At 40.0% G+C, this 16,914-nt stretch overlaps 1 protein-coding gene across 4 annotated transcripts in view; it reads right to left on the bottom strand.

The window, feature by feature from the left end:
* Positions 1–16,914, bottom strand: part of SRPK2 (SRSF protein kinase 2) — a 144,617-nt gene that overhangs the window by 81,747 nt on the left and 45,956 nt on the right. The window contains exon 1 of one of the 4 annotated variants that reach the window (XM_031048305.2): positions 15,738–15,964. The exons of the other annotated variants lie outside the window; for them this stretch is intronic. Within the exon in view, the coding sequence (XP_030904165.1) occupies positions 15,738–15,775 (38 nt within the window). The 5' untranslated portion in view covers positions 15,776–15,964. Of the gene's footprint in view, positions 1–15,737; positions 15,965–16,914 lie in introns of those variants that run through there. 4 annotated transcript variants of the gene reach the window in all.

Genomic DNA, 16,914 nt, shown 5'->3' with positions numbered 1-16,914 from the left:
AGTTTTCACCTTCCCATCCAGCTGGTGATTCACCCATCAAAGCACCTCCACTGACACTTTGTCAACATCCTCCACACCTCTACACAACAGCAATTTCAATCCTCCAATCTGGCACAAGGAAGCCAGTCTGTATTCCACTGAAGTTCTAGCAATTTCTATTAGATGCAATGAAGTAACATTATAATGAAGGCAGACTTTGCCTTTGCATTACTGTGAAATTTTAAGATTGAACACTAGGAGCAGTAATAAACCTGGGAAAAACCCAGAAACTGTAAGACTTTCAATCTTCACTTACATTTAAGTTACAAAACTTTGATTTCCAAATGCAGAAGACTTGATTAAAAAAGGACTAGATTACGTCGGGGGTGGGAGGGGGAGAGATCTCAATACCTTCCCTCCTCTAATCAATTAAACCACTCACCATGATCCATTTATATTTGGCTTTATAAAAAGCTTAGCAAAAAGGAAAGAAAAAAACCCAGAACAGAATCTTTAATTTATCATCTCAAAACTATTTATAAACAATATAAAATTTATCACAGTCAAGAAATACCTGTCAGAATCCCCAAAGTAGTCTATGACTGAACTCTGCAGACTGAATATGAAAATCCTGTCAGTATCCTTTCTGAAGAATTCTGCATAATCCCACTTCCAAAAAAAAAAACAAAACAAAAACCCAAAACCACAAAACTAAATCACTTTTACTTAGCAAGTATTATATTCTTTCTTGAGTGCCTCCTAATTCTTCAGTGTGTACATCATGCAGCAGGCTACCAGCACTACTTGATAAGGTACAACAGGAGCTGCTGTACTGTAGCCTCTGATCCTCCTATCCAACCAAGGCAATAAACAGATCAATGCAAGGCCACAAAATACATGCAGGTGGGACTAAAAAGGAAGGAGACAGCATTTTAGTTGGTTACACTGAATGTCTGCAGTACACACAACATAAATCACAGAGGTTTACATTTGTATAAAAATGGCTATAGCCCACTCACTGTTATCATGTGCCTATCCCAACAAAAATGCAGTGCAATGTGTTTTACAAGTAAATCCTTGTATGCCAGAATCCATGCTGACAACTAACTGCATTACACCCAGAATTAGTTTTTCACCATCTCTACATTAAAAGTTCTCATTTCATTTGAAAGTAGAGCACTTTAAATATTAATTCCATATCCTCCATTCTTTCCATAAAAAGTTTCATTGCCAAAATCCTATCAGTGAGCTACTCAATGAGCTGGGTGCTCGATTTTGGCTGTAGTTTGGAGTAAATGAAGCTTGCATTTATTTCTTAAGAAGGGGCTGGTACCAACTTAAAAGACTCAAGTCACAGGTAAAAATAACTTTATAGGTGTTTAACTATGAAGAATTTGTTACAGTTTGCCCAGTTGCTACCTCACAGCAGCTTCCACTGAAACCAAAACGATGGGTCTGTTACTAGTGAATAAAGGTAAGACTGCCCCCAAAAAGGGAGTTTCTGTATCACCTGGCACATGACAAGTACATTAGTCACGTGTCTTGAAGAAGTTATCACATCAGTAATAACTCAGTAAAAAGCTTTCTCCATCACAATTAAGGATATGGAACTAGATGATACTAGGGTCCTTTCCAACCCTAACTATTCTATGATTCTATCACAAATAAATAAACACGCACATACACACACCCCCAACCCAAATCTTATGTTAGAATCCACTAATTGTTTACTAGATAAAAGCATCAAATGTTTACTAGGAAAAGCATCAAAAATCAAGATGCAGGAACAGTACAGTATATGCTTCTGAAATAGCCAGGACAGATGATGAACAACAATTAAGTATCTCCCTTATCAATTCCTTTTGTCCACCTGTCTACAGATCTGAGACCCAGTACCCTTCCTAGATGCAAACCAGCTAAACACCAAACACCAAAGTGAATTCTAGAAACAGCCAGAGGAAAAAGAATTAGTGTTGTAAAGCTTGAGAAGCCCCAGTTACTATAAGATGGGGAAATGAAAGCCACAGACACAGAACCGGACCAGACAGATGTTATTTAGACAGGCTTTTGGGTTGGTTTTTTTTTTACAGGGTTTGACTTCATCAGTAACAAACAAGAATAAACAGAACAGTAGCAAAGAAAAGCTATGTACTCTCATGTGAATTTACCTGACTACTGAAAAAGGTGCTTTCAACAGAAAAAGATGACCAACTACAAAAGCAACTAGTCTTAGGAACATAGTTTAAGTACAGAAGTCAGAAATACAAATTCCTACAGGATTTTAAAAAAAGAAGAAAAAAAAATTTCTTATATCTAAATGGAGTTTACTGTATTTCAGTTTGTGCCTTCTGCCCCTCCTCTGGTGCTGCCCATCACTGAGAAGTCAGTCTTTTTTACACCTACCCATCAGGTATTTTTTTATGCACACTGGTAAGATCCCCAGGAACCTTCTCCAGGCTGAACAATCCCAACTCTCCAAACCTCTCCTTGTATGATAGGGGCTCCAAGGCCTTCACCATTAAGCTTTGTGGCCCTGAAGTGGATCCGCTCTGGTATGCTCCTGTAGAGCTCTCTCATGCTGGGGAGTCCAGCACTGGACACAACACAGTAGTGTGCCTCAACGGGCTTGAGCAGAGGGGAAGGATCACCTCCCTTGACTTGATGGGCAACGCTTTGCCCCATGTTTTATTGGCTCATGTTCAACATGCTGTCTACCAGGTCCTTTCCTGCAAAGCTCCTTTCCAGCTGACTGCCCCAGCCTGCGCTGGTGCATGGGGTTACTACTGCCTAGGTGCAAGGACTTGGCATTTCCATGTGTTGAACGTCAGGAGGTTTGAAGTTTTCTCCAGCCTGTTGAGGTCCCTCACTCCTGCTGGTTCCGCATCATGTGTAAACTTGCTGAGGGCGCACTGTGTCCTATCAACTAGGCTATTAACAAAGATATTCAACAGTATTGGCTCCAGTAAATGATGACTTCAAGAGTACACCATTAGTGACTAACCACAGCCCTTTAAGTCAAAGAGTTCAGCCAGATTTCAGACCACTTCACTGTCTACTTACCTAACCCAGGCTTCCTCAGTTTGATAATCAAGTGCCAAATCTCGCTGAAAATAAACAACAGACACTACCACTGTTTAATCAATGTTAAATACATCTTAAGCCTCTAACATTTTTGTCATTCACTATATACTTGGACCATTTTTTGCAACATCACAACAAATCCTATTATTTCTTGCGAACTCTAATTATTACAAGCTGGTAACTGAATTATTATATACACACAGTAGTAAGTGAAGTTCCACCATATTTTCGTATCTCTAACTTTCACTTCACATAACCTTATCTCTTACAATGCATCAGTACTTTAGTTTTCCAATAGCCACTGCAAAATCAAAGGCCAGGGATAACAAAGCAAACAGATGACAGAGGACTGTGAGCAGATGGTACATGAACACCTGAACACAAACAGGGACAAGAATGAGGACTGACTAGGAAGGTGGGGGTGGGGAAGGCAATAAGGGGTAAAGGGAGAGAAGGTAAAGGGAAAGCTCTGGGATAAGCTTCCTGTTGTACTTGCATATAAAACTCCACTGCAATTCAATCTCAGATTACTTTTTCCAGGAACCAGCACATATATGAACTGCTAGTTGTAGAAAAAAAAAAAAGTTTTAGAAGCAGCTCAGAGAGCCAGGAAGTTGCAAGTCTCAGAAGCTTTCAGGAGTTAAGGGAGACAGTGTGTATGTGAGCTCCAGCTGACTCATACAAGGCTAGACCAATGGAGCAGGGCGATGAAGCATCATGCGATAACCTAGTCAGGCTTCCTAGATAAGAAAGGCAGTAATTTAGAAGGGTGGAAAAGAGCCTCAAACATACAGGACAAACTACATCTAAACATCCTTGTCCTAGAGAAGAAGTCCAGTGAAGACCTGGCAGAAGCCTGAGAAGACTGATCTTAAAGCAGCTCACACCTGTCCATGAGAAATTCCTGACCAGAGCTATTTGCAGTAAAGGGCAGGAGTCTTCAGATGCCACATGATGTGACCTGGGAACAAACTGTGAAGTCCAGAGAGGGAATAAAGATATTCTAGCAAGCATAAAGACTTTTTTTGAAAGCTGTATTTTAGGTACATCTTTGTTATCCTTAAAAAAAAATCCTGTCTGTGATCAAGCTGCTCTCTAAAGAATTCTGTTCTTGGCTTCAATCAAGGGTGATGTTTGGGCTGAAAACCCTCCTTTTAGTCCAAGTAAAAAAAAAGGAACATTGGGTCTTTTACACAACAGCTGTAAAAAAATAAATAGATAAATAAATGGGAAAGAAAAACACTGTCCAAAACACACCAAATCCAGTCAAACTGCCAAGTGTGTGAAGAGTTAAGAATTTTATAAATAACAATCACAAAATTAAAGGAGTTGGCGAAAGCTGTTGTAGTTATAATGCGCCTCTGCATTTTATGCAGAAAAAAAACCCAGCAAAAATGCTCTGTGATCTCAGGAGACACAGCTGAGGGGGGGAGGAGGGTATGGGTGTTGGTTTTGGAGTTTTAGGGGTTTTTTTAGTACAGTACTTGCCAGACAGGCGGACTTGAAAACATCAGCAAAATAGCTGCTTGTTGCACTTGGTTTCTACTCTGCTCAAGCAATCAGAGCTCTGTTTACATGCTTCATATATAAACAAAATTGTATATACATACACACAAAAAAAAGCTCACAATCCTCAAATCACATAATCTATTTCTCTTCCTGAGAGAAGCAACTTGGCAAAGCCTCAAGTATTAGCTAGCTCATAGGTTCTTATCTTAGAAATAATACATGCCGTGTCTTCTGAATACAGATGTCAGATAACCAAATATTGGCTATTACACATTGTGGGTCTGTGGGTTTTGCCTGCTTAGCTACCATGAAAAGGAATTGAGCAATATCTTGATGCTTGCAAGTCAAATTAACGACTGGCCTCCTTGTCCACCCATGAAGACACTACTTCCCTTCTAAACAAGGATGTATGATTGATTTTTGCCTTTTTTTAAGTCTGCCTAAGAAATACTCTTCCATTGCTATTACCAGACAGCTCTTTTCTGGACCAGAACACATAGAAGCAGGATGTCTAGTTGCGTTATGTTCCAGAACTCCCTACTATTATTATGCATCCCTGCACTATCTACCTTAAATGGGTTCTGCAATAAGCATAGAGAACAAGTTCAGCAAAGCAGCACTACTTGCTTGTAGTCATTGCTGAGCTTTGCCTCCATTACTTGTATGATCCTAACACCTCCAGCAGGTCTACATCAAAAGCAGAGTATATATTTAACACATTGTAAGGAGATACCTCACTTTTCCTTTCCAGAATACAGGTCTATAAACTGAATAGGAGTTCAGCTGCAGACAGAACTGCAATACTAATTTTCCATATGACTGTGAAGTAGCAGCAAAGGAATAGTGCATTTTGTATCCTCAGCTGATGTCAGTGTTTTGGTTGCCCATGTCAGACCTAGATCCAGTTTTAGCAGATGCTATGTGGCTCCTGAGAGACCAGTGTCAGGTTATCTGATTAAAGGCCAATAATAAGAGAGACAGGCCCAGCAAGGATCAGTGGGAAGTAGGTAGATAAACCTAATGAGTGAAAATGGAGCACCTTAATCACTTATTCCCAAGACCATCAATTAGACCATACTCCTCCAACATGAAACCCACCAAGATGAGTAAAGGAGGAAACTCTCTCCCCAGAAATACCTTGGAAACTGAAGTTTACTGCCTTAAGGAGTACAGGACTTATTATAGGATGTAGGACGGAAGAACATTTGGGATTATGTAAAATTTATCATGGGATTGTAAGAATATGCAAGACATTATGAAATGTTTAAGGAAAAGCACTAGAAGTGGAGAGACAGGGATAAAGGTGGATGAAGAAGAAACAAGCATGAGAAAACAGCAGGAAAAAGGGACAGGTATGACAGGCTCAGTGCAAATGGGGAGCTGGTCACTGCACTTGCCTGTCTGAGCCCTGCCCTCGATCATGACAGTCTATCCTATATCATCATTAAACCCTATTTCTGTCATCTTTGTGGATGAACTTTCTATTCTGAGTGTGTGTATGAACTCAAGCCAACTTCAAGTCAGACTGGCCAGCAAGTAGGTAAGAGGTCTAAGGACCAGCAATGGAGTGAGAACACAGACCTCAGGAGTTCAAAGGGCTAGGTACCAACAACAGGGGAAGAAAATCAACAGGTCAAAGCTTCAGCAGCTACCTAGACCATTTAGAACTAGGGGAACCTGTACAGCATGTGGGTTTCTGTGAAAATTTCTCTAGAGAACATCCATCCTGAGGAGCTGGAAAGGAGGAAAAGGACTGGGCATTCCATGCAGTTCTTGTGTGCTCTGTGGGTACCACTAAAAGCACTAGTTTGAGTCTCTGTTGATCCGTGTGGCCAACTGCTGTATGGGAGCATGTTTACACACATACACCCTTATTGGGAATAAGTCTCATTGCTGGCTGGCCCTGGGGACATAGAACCACAGCAGCCTTGTACTTACCTATTTATCTGGGACAGGAGATATGCCTCTGGGTCCCATGGCCTCCACATTTGGCTACCTCTAACAACTGGCATGGCTAAAAGGGCACACACTTTTAGCAGGTTTCTTAGCAAAGCTATCAGTAACACTTGGAAGGTGAGGCATGTAAACCTGCCTTAGATTGGAGTCTGCAGTACTCTGTACCTGTCTAAGCTGTCCTGGTATCTACTGGAACACACCCCACACAGTTTTACTAAGACATCTGCTAAACCACTGAGTATTTAAATTATAGTAAAACCAACATATTAGCATTCTCAGGCACCACTCCACTTCAACTGGATGTCTTCTGGTGCTTTTAATAGCCCTTGAAATTCCTATGCGCTAAACACAGCTGAATGGAATCTTAACTGGATCTTTCCTATCCACTTCCTTTTCAAGACAGGAATCAACTGTATACCATCACAGCAGAAGAGTAACACAAATAAGGCAAAACCACAGATGAAACAAAGTAGATATTTAATATGTTCCTGCAATTTAATATACAAGTTTGCCTTGGGGAAAATTGTAAACAGATTTCCATCAAGAGCAACAGTACCTTTGACTGCTAGAATTCCTGCGCTCTGGCAGGACGCTATAGCCAGAGTCCCCAAAGAAGAGGGCCTGTGCTAATTCATCATCTCAGTAATGCACCCACAGATATCAACAGTATCTGTGAGAAAGGGGAAGACTTTTTCCTTGATCACCAGTAATTTCAAAGTTCTGCATTCTTTCACTTCTGTTGTGAAACTAAGTGTTCTGAGGAAGGCTCTATCTTTTTTCATTTGGCTTTCTAGACTGATACTCTGAAACATTAATTACCTGGGAAGAAGCCAAGTGAGACTTCAAGTATATAAAGACTGTTTGTACTCTTATTCATACTGTATTAGAAATGAAATGTTTTAACTGACAAAAATGTACTTCTGAATCAGTGTGGTTGATCATCTTTTCCATATTGCTTACAGAGCTCTTGGTCCAAAGATGTATTACAATCTTCTTGGAAGCAGACACTTCTCATACCTATGACACCAAGCAGCAGTGGAAATTCCTGATTCTTCTCACATATGTAACAGGAGCCGTCGGAAAGGCTTTACACTGTCACACTGGGGATGACAAAGCACCATGCTGAGGAAACCACCGCATGTGGTCTCTCCCTATGGATAAGGCAATCCTTTTATAGGGGGAGAAGAGCTAATTCCAAACATCTTCCATTCCAGTTCATAGCATGGAATAAACAGAGGTTGATACGCCTGTTTGGTATGTGGGCATGGCAGGAACTGAATGCTTTTGTGGGCACTGGCCACAGCAGCTCTAGATGACAGACAATGAGAATATGCAGATGCTGGATACAGAATAACAAAACAGCTGTCCACTGAAAACAACAGGAATTTCATACCCCTTTTCCACCTCCACAGAAAAATCACTGCTGGATATTCCAATACAGTAGTTACAAAAGAAAATAACATGGTCTCTTTATAGTAGTAGTAATAACAAAACCAATTTTACTAGTTCTGCCAGAGCTACTAATATTTAAGCTCTGACAACACAAACACATGGCTTAAGAAGGGTTTCTGCACTAATACAGCCTTCTTTGCCCCCAGAAAAGATATACACTGCCCTATTCCCATGCACATTAGTACAAGCAACAGACGTAAGTACAAGTCCTTGCCTTCTTAGGAAGACAGAGAACATCCCAGTAGATTTGGGGCATAGGAAGCTGCTTCATGAAAACAAAGCACTGAATTCTTAAAATGTTTCGTGTTACTCCAATGACATATTTCAATATGAGAAGTAGCTTTAAGGAATTATTCGCCCTTACACAGAATTACATTGCTCCAGGTTTTGAAAGAAAATCTTCAAGATCAACCAACACAACATTAAAATACATGTTTCACAACCTTTCAAGAGAAGAAAATACTATCTTTTATTAAATGAGGGTATCACCAATTTACAGTTGTTTGCTGTTTTAGCAGACAAGAAGATAAATCTCACCCTACTCCATTCTCGTGAGAGTACCTGAAGTATTGCAACCAGGACACAGACCTGCTCGAGCAAGCCCAGAGGAGGCCACAAAGATGATCAGAGGGCTAGAAAACCTCTCCTACAGAGACTGGCTGAGAGAGCTGGGGCTGTTCAGCCTGGAGAAGAGAAGGCTCTGGGAGACGCTAGAACAGCTTTCCAGGACCTAAAGGGGTGTACAAGAAGTCTGGAGAGGGACTTTTTACAAGGGCATGTAGTGACAGGACAAAGGGAAATGGTTTTAAACCAAAAGAGGGGAAATTTACATTAGATATTAAGAAGAAATCCTTTACTGTAAGAGTGGTGAGGCACTGGCACAGGTGGCCCAGAGAAGCTGTGGCTGCCCCATCCCTGGCAGTGTTCAAGGCCAGGTTGGACTGGGCTTAGAGCAGCCTGCTCTAGTGGAAGGTGTCCTTGCCCATGGCAGGGGGCTGGAACCTGATGAGCTTTAAGGTCACTTCCAACCCAAACCGTTCTAGGATTCTATGATAAAGTTATACTTAGCACACATTTCTCAGTACAGAAAGGTTATTTAAAGTGCCTTCTGAACATCTTATTAAGCACAATGGCCACAACATCATATAAAAAGAACATCTACACAGGATGTAGCATATGTAACAGGCAGAGCATGGAGTTGCACACATTTGATTTGCAATTGGAGATTTGAAGAATAAAAAGGAAGAAAAAGTGTGAAGCAAAACAAAGAGAAATAGCAAATCACTATCCATCTAGCCACAAAGAGTACCATAAGTTTGGTAGGAATCCCAGATGAGATGACTTTCACATTTGTTTTTAAGGTAACAGTGACTGTCTATAGATTTTTCCAGAGAATTTACCCAAGCCTTAAGGAGAGTCTTGATGAAAACAGAAGCACCTGGGCAGATACTGACTCAAGAGTGTAAATTCTGGAAAACACAACTAGTAAAAGACCTTCTGGTCACAGTATCTTTTGAACAGCACAAGTATTTTCCAATCCAATGGAAAGACTAATCTTCTTAACTGTATGGCAGGATTCACAGCCACTCACAAGCTGAGGAATGCCACAGTCTCCTGATAATATGCTTATAATACACAAAATATGCAACAAAATGGAATGCCTTATTTGGCACACATTTGCTTAACATGCTGCTTGGCATCTCTTGGTAACTACTTCAATTGCATATCAATGAAAATACACACAGCATATCACAGTAAATTTACTGAATTTTATCAAGTGCTAATTATTCTTCATTTGTAAGTATATAATGTGAAGGTGCAGAAAACTACTAACTCATACTGTATCACAGCACTGTGACATAGAAACACAGTCACCTGGCATGGGTTCATATCGATTTATACAGTCTATCAGGTAACGTTCCCCCACCATCTGTCAGGGGGTTTGGTGTGGACATTTTAGTGAAGTCAGGATTAAGACAGCGATTAGACAAAAAGTTTCAAGTCATGAAACAACTGAATTTGTGACACATAGGCTTTGCTAGAAATGACCAATTACTTTTTCACTGCTATTTTACCATGAAGTAGAACTGAAATACATGTTTACCTCAAAGTATATTGTTGAAGTCATAGTTTTCAAGTATTTTACATGTGTATTTTTTTTTTGCCACTAACAGTTTTAATCATCACTTGACTACTTCAATTAGTTTCCCCATGAACAGTTCTCATACAGGAAGACCTCATACAACCCCCCCAGCATCTTAAATCTCTCCCTTTCCCAAATTTCTGCAATTCCAACAGTAAGTGCCAAACCCCACTATTTGTGTTGTCAAGAAGGTATATCAGAAACCTCCTTGTAATAACTGTCTCACAAATAACTGCATGATAAAAGGCTCGCAAAAAAAGGAGGAAAACAAAAACAAACACATCTAAACAATACCAAGTTATGAACAGAAGATCACTGACTAGTAAGGATACTAATGATATATTGCACTTGTAATGAAATATCAAAGACACTGATTTTCTTGCATATAGCAGAAATACCAGACAGACACAGAAATAAAGTCCATCACTGAAAAATAAAACACACTGCAAATTCTAAATCTTTTCAAAGCCTACTAATGAGCACTACGAACTCTAAAATGAGTGCTGTGTCCCCTAAAAATATCACCTCAAGTGAAAAAGCTGCTATGCAAGTGGCTGCTTCCACAGACTATTTCCTTTTTTTTCCCTAGACTAGCACAATGGCACATTGCAGCATTCCTTCTCTCTACATCCCTTTCACACTTCACTTAAAAGCCTTGCACTCCAAAACAATGAGCCTGTGAAATCTTTCACATGAAAAATATATAAAATATAGGGTTCTGTTTGGTCCAATTTTAGTAATCTAAAATTAACTGTCTGGTCTAAGAGAGCTATAGAAGCACACTATCACCAAGCAGAGTTTAGAGAGTGCCTCCCTGGACAAATAACTTAGGGCCCACATTAAGATAGGATTATTTCCTTCCTACTTCTGAGGTAAAATACAATGAACAGCAGTATTACCATGCAAGTCTGAAATAAAGAGGAAAAAATATACACTCTTCATTGTTATTGGTATCTTATTTTAAACAAAACTGAAAAAATAAAGTTCTCTGACTACTAAAAATAAATTTGGACTGCCTCAAAATGGAAATGAGGTAATATTTCTTTTACACTTAAAAAAAAGTAAAGCAGGAAGACAGCTAAAGAGAAGATGGTATTTCAAAATTTGCTTAGAAGTTAGTGGAACTGATGAAATAGTTGCATTATTTTGACAGTATTTATTTTTTCAGTGTTAGTTAGAATTATCTTATAATGCCCTATTATCTAATAATGATTCCAATACATTTATCCGATACACAGCAATGTCAACTTAAACTAAATGTTGTGAACTGAAGTTTCTTCTACTTTTAAACATGTTTTATTTCTGTTCTTCATTACAAGTGACACTTCTGCCTCAGGAGAAGTAATGCATCCACAATTAAATTAAATAAACCCCTCCCTTTCCTAAACCCAAAAGAATCCTTCAGCATCATAAATTTGTTCCACATTGCCTCTTACATCAATTAACATTAGGTCTCTTAGAAATCTAAAATAATGAGGAGGAAGAAAAAAGCTGGAGCCTGTCTCCTTTCTTTTCTTTCTCCTTTAATTTATCCCTGACTGCATTCCTGGCATGACCTGATGAGGAAACCACATAAAAGCATTAATACATTAATTTGTTCTGCAAAGATAAATCTCAGAGAGAAAGGTATACATAGCCCAAGGCTAACAAAAAAAATAAAACCCAAACAACAAAAAACAAACACACAAAAAAAGTCATCCTTAAACCTTGCACCACCCCACCCCAAACACTTCTACATATTGAATGACAAACTTTACTGACCTACTGTCATTTGAAAGTATCCTCCCTCTGCTACTATTTATGAAATCCTTCAAAATTATGAAAATCAAATTATACACACTCTGGTTATCTACTTTAAGACTGCTCATGAGTGGCTGCTATTAATTTCCTTTTAAAAAACAGTGAAGCAGAAATTCGCTTTAAAGCAGCCTGGACATGCAGCCTTTGCAGCAAAACATAAAAAGGCAGGTGAAATATTTCAGACTTCTCAGCCCTGCTAACAACCTTTAATACTAAATATCCTGTGGTCAAAATGCATTTCTAGGATGACATAAATTTAGAATCCAGAAATCACAGCTAAAAAATTACTGAGTTCTCTGTACTAAAGTTTTACAAAAAAAGAAAAATGCCATATATACATTAGAATTGCACTCTAAAGAGTAGAAAGTGGTCCAGGTGGAAGAACTGACTTTTCTCAAAACAGAAACCACAAAGCCCTAAAAAAGGCAAAATAAGAAAAGCTGTACAGCTCAAAGCATTGACTGTACTGTGCATGAGAACAGTTGTATGAGAACTCATACAACAGAAATGAAAGTATTTTTGCTTTCTTGAGGGGTTCCTGAAAGACTGTCCTCTATCTGGCTGCTGCTACTTGCTTTCTAATGATACTTGCAAGGCTGGGAAAAGTAATCTCAGACAGCTTCCACTGAAAAATAAAGAACATGGGGGAACATGATAGTTAAATTACTGCTTAATAGATAAAGAAACCAGGTGTGTGCTGCATTGTAAGCACGCTGTAGGAAAACACTTCCACACTATACTTAAAGCTTAGACATCCAAACAAATCAATTCTGTGTAACAAGCTCCAGGTTACCTGATCCACTGAAGCGTTCATGTGCACACAGGCATCCGCAGTTACCTGGGCTACCTTATCAACAAGGAGTGAGGACTTTGCCACAGGCTGTTAACATATACAGCAGCAACATTAACTACTCAGAAATCTAGGACCTACAGATGTTGCCTGATTGTATCTGCTTAATGAAATCTCCCATAACACAAGAAAACACAGCTATCTCATCCCCTTCATCTGCAACTACTGTTTTTCTAGGGCACAGGTGAGCGGAAAGGAAGGATGTCACTATGAGTTAATGCCTCTAGTTTGTAATTATTTACTTTTCAAGGCTGAAATGTCTCTAACATCTCAAAGGATCCTCAACAAAAGGGTTCATCTCACTTTCTCACTAATGTCTCCTAAATGCCTCTTAAAACCAAACCAACCAACTATGCTAAGAGAATGCTGCAGGATTTCTAACATGCTGATCTTCCATAACAGCCAAGCCATCCATTATATTCCAGCTTCCTTCTCAGGTTTTTTTTTTCCCCCTAGGATAGGATAACATGTTGAACTTGCCAAGTGAGCAAGAAAACCTACAACATTAAACTGTCTTGTAAAAACAAAAACCAACCAAGAAAGAGGCAAGTAATGAGCTTCTCTATTCCCATTTCATGTTTCTATGAATGCACAGAGTACCTTCTCTCCCTCCCCCTCCTGCTATGCAAGCACTGCCTAGCAGCCTCTACTAGTGTGGAAAACCAGAAACAAGCCAGGGACTCTTTCAGATCTTCCACCTGACATTTCCGCTTAGAGAATTCAAGCTTCTCAAAAAGTCTAACCATCAGAAGCAAGGGTAAAAACTAGTAATAAAATATGAAAGCACGAATTCTCTTTCTGTGTTTGCCAAACACATGCAGAATTTCATGTTTGCATGGCATGAACACACACTACAATTTTGCTATAGAGCAGACAGAGGACAGTTTCAGCAGTTCAGACTCTGAATACCATAATATTTATTTAAAAAAAAAAAAAAACTTTTGGACAGCAATTTTAAAAGAGCCTTGAAAGGAACTGGCAGCTAATAGGAGAGACAGCACTGTTTCGTAACAGCTTGCAAAAAATTCCATCTATTTTTAGATAGTTGAAAAGAATGTGGCTATTAAAAAAAGAAAAATCTCAGATTATACATAAAGTTGTTTTCATTTACAACTGACCACATAAATCATGCAGCTGATGTGTCAATCTCCAGATGAACAGTACCATGTATTTACATCCTCAGAAGAAATCTATATGCATATATAAATTAACATTCACATTTTCATCTTTTTACACAATAAGGCACCGTGCTGTTATAAAAATATTACTTTTTAATGAATGGCATTTAAATGGATCTCAGACAAATGCACCATTTTCTAACTATGTGTTATAATCCTTTACAGGGACCTATTTGCCTTGGACTACCATTAGTTCAACTACAAGCACATTTTGCCCAAAAACAGGCTGATCAGTTTTCAGGTGCTGTGTAACATCCATATTTATAAAATAAGTATCTATATCACGTACCAAATTCCCCCACACCAATGCCAACAAGACCTTTTCCAAAAAATCAAGTTAACACCTGTTTCCTTTACTACTTTCACCCAGTCATCCTCTCCATTTTCATCACCATTTTATTAGTCTTGTATTTCAGGCATCAGGGTGGGATAGAGGTAAACAAATAAACCTTAAGGTTTTCTTTCATGATTCTTAATTTGGAATAAATAAATAAATAAAGTATCTCTCAATGCTCTTCTTGTATTTCTCCATTTTGGTAAGGTGACTTAACAACCCATTCCCCCCCACCATTTTCTGTATCTCTCAATGCTGATATTTTGTTATAGCACAGCTGGTGAAAGGCAATGCAATTTGCTTCTGCGTATCTTACACAAATATAAATCTAATTAGGCTGCTCATTTTGTTTTTTAAAACCATGCCACATAGCACTCATTCATTCTGAAAGATGCCTTTTAGCCTGCTTCCTTAAGACAGCTTTCAGTGCATTATCATGTCCTATACTGAGCCATTCATTAAAATATACTTCAGATAATAATTTCAGCTAAACATACAGTTTGAGTGCTTAAATACGGGGGGGTTGCCAGTGTTCAGTGTTAACATGGCAAAATAGAACATTTGGATGTTTTTTTGCATACAGCCAAAAGGATTAGTTTAAATTATTTGGGAGAAAATAAAAAATCTGTTGCTTTCGATTTAAGCAATTCTGAAAATACAAATCTCTCCTAGAATTCCGCTGCAAGCAAAGGAGGAGTGAGCAGGGCTGGATCACTGAAAATCGACAAAATAATCAGCAGATTATTTTATGTCAGAAAACTTAAATGTGCATTTAGTACCCTGGAATATTTTTTCAAAACGAAACAGCTACTTGAAATTGTAAAAATCTGACTGACAGATAAAATAATTGCTTTAAAAACACTTCTGAGTCATTTTGTCCTTACCTGCAGGCATGAACCATTACTGCATGCAGCGACTGCTCCATTTCCTAGCACAGACTTGAACAAGGATCACATCTATCTTACAGAATGTGACTAATTGGAGGATTTGCGATTCCTGAGCTACTTTGCAAAGGACACTCCCTTTCCACATAACAGCACATGAAACGCTTCACCAAGTTCTATCGCCTATGCATCTAAATTGAAAGGAACCCTTTGCAACCGTGGAACGGTTTCCTGCAACACAAGAATGCGAGGTCTTTAAAGGCGAATTTAGAGATGCTGTTTGCACGGCAGCGGGAAGGAGCAGGGTCTGCAGCACCAGCGTACACAAGCCTGCTGTAGTACGAATTGCATGCTACAGCCCGGCAGGCTTCGTTAAAAATAACATAATAAAACAAATCTGCAAAAAACGCACAAAGCTTTACCAAAACGAGAGATTCGATGGATGCGGTACAATAACCAGCATGCAAAACGCACAGAACGCCAGCAAACGTGCCGAGGGAAGGAGCAAAGCCCTGTGCGCTGCTCGGCAGTGCTACACCATGAACCGCTCATGCAGGAGATGCAGCTGTACCTTTCTGAAGAGGACGACTTCTCAGAGTTAACTGACATCAGCAGCTCAATCTTCTGCTTGATTTCTGGAAAAATCAGAAAATATTCACAACCGAGACCGCCTGCCCTCGCTTTCCACAGCCTTATTGCCCAGGCGACTCCGCTTCCCTACGCCCTTTTGTCCGGGAGGAGGCCGCAGGACCCGGCGCCTTTGCGAGCCCGGCCCAGCCGCGCTGAGGGGACGAGGCGAGAGGCGCCGCGCAGGACCGCGCACATGACTGCGCACGGCGGCGGGCGGAACCATTCAGCGGGCGGGGAGGGGGGGGAGCGCCTCGCCTCAGCGGCAGCCGACACGGCTCTCGGGCGAGTCCTACCGCAGCCGCTGCCAGCGGGCGCGAGGAGGGGAATTCCTGAGGGGGGAAATCCCGAAACAAAGGATTTATGGCACGGAGGAGATTCCCGGTTCCTTATCTAAGCTGTATCGGGCACCCTCGAATAGCTTCAGATCGAGAGCCCTGAAAAATATGGCTCTTTGAATAATTTTTGTCACAAAGAATCAAGTATTAAATCGCTACTTTCATACACGGGTTGGAAATCAGACATGGAAACCACTGGGCATACCTGGGTTTTGTATTTCAGTGCCCTGCCTCTAACTTCTTCCTAACGTGCTCTGAACAGTTGTATTTAATTTTCCCTTATGTATTTAGTATTCATTAAAGGCCACCCTGGTGCTGGTAACTGACACGCACCAGGCTAACCTGGGCCCACACCACAGTGCTGCTGTGACCAGCACCAACACCCAGACATTACCACAGGGACATGTGCCCTAGTCCCGCTGCCACTTGTACCACAAGACACTGCCAAAGCGGAACGGAATTCACCAGGATTTCTGGAATTAGGAGGTCTGTGACCCATAAAACCCCTAAGAACAGTGTCACAGATGTCGGCATCATCTGAAGGTCCTATCTTCGCCACAGACTGTAGGGCCATCTATGAAAATTGTGGTATGATTTTTGCAACATGGACTATATCCACTTGTTTACAACCAAAATCAACTTCAACAATTTGGGACTAACCATTCAACAATAGGAGAGCTTCAACCTCTTTCCTCCTTTACACATCCTTCAGATACAAAACCCCACAAATTTCTGAAAACAGAAGAAGATAAACTCGATTTTTCTTTTTTAATCAAAGTTAAA

This window comes from Melopsittacus undulatus, chromosome 5, assembly GCF_012275295.1.
Source record: "Melopsittacus undulatus isolate bMelUnd1 chromosome 5, bMelUnd1.mat.Z, whole genome shotgun sequence".
Lineage (NCBI taxonomy): Eukaryota > Metazoa > Chordata > Aves > Psittaciformes > Psittaculidae > Melopsittacus > Melopsittacus undulatus.
Note: the sequence above shows the minus strand (reverse complement) of the source record. Positions and strands in the feature narration are given on the sequence as shown.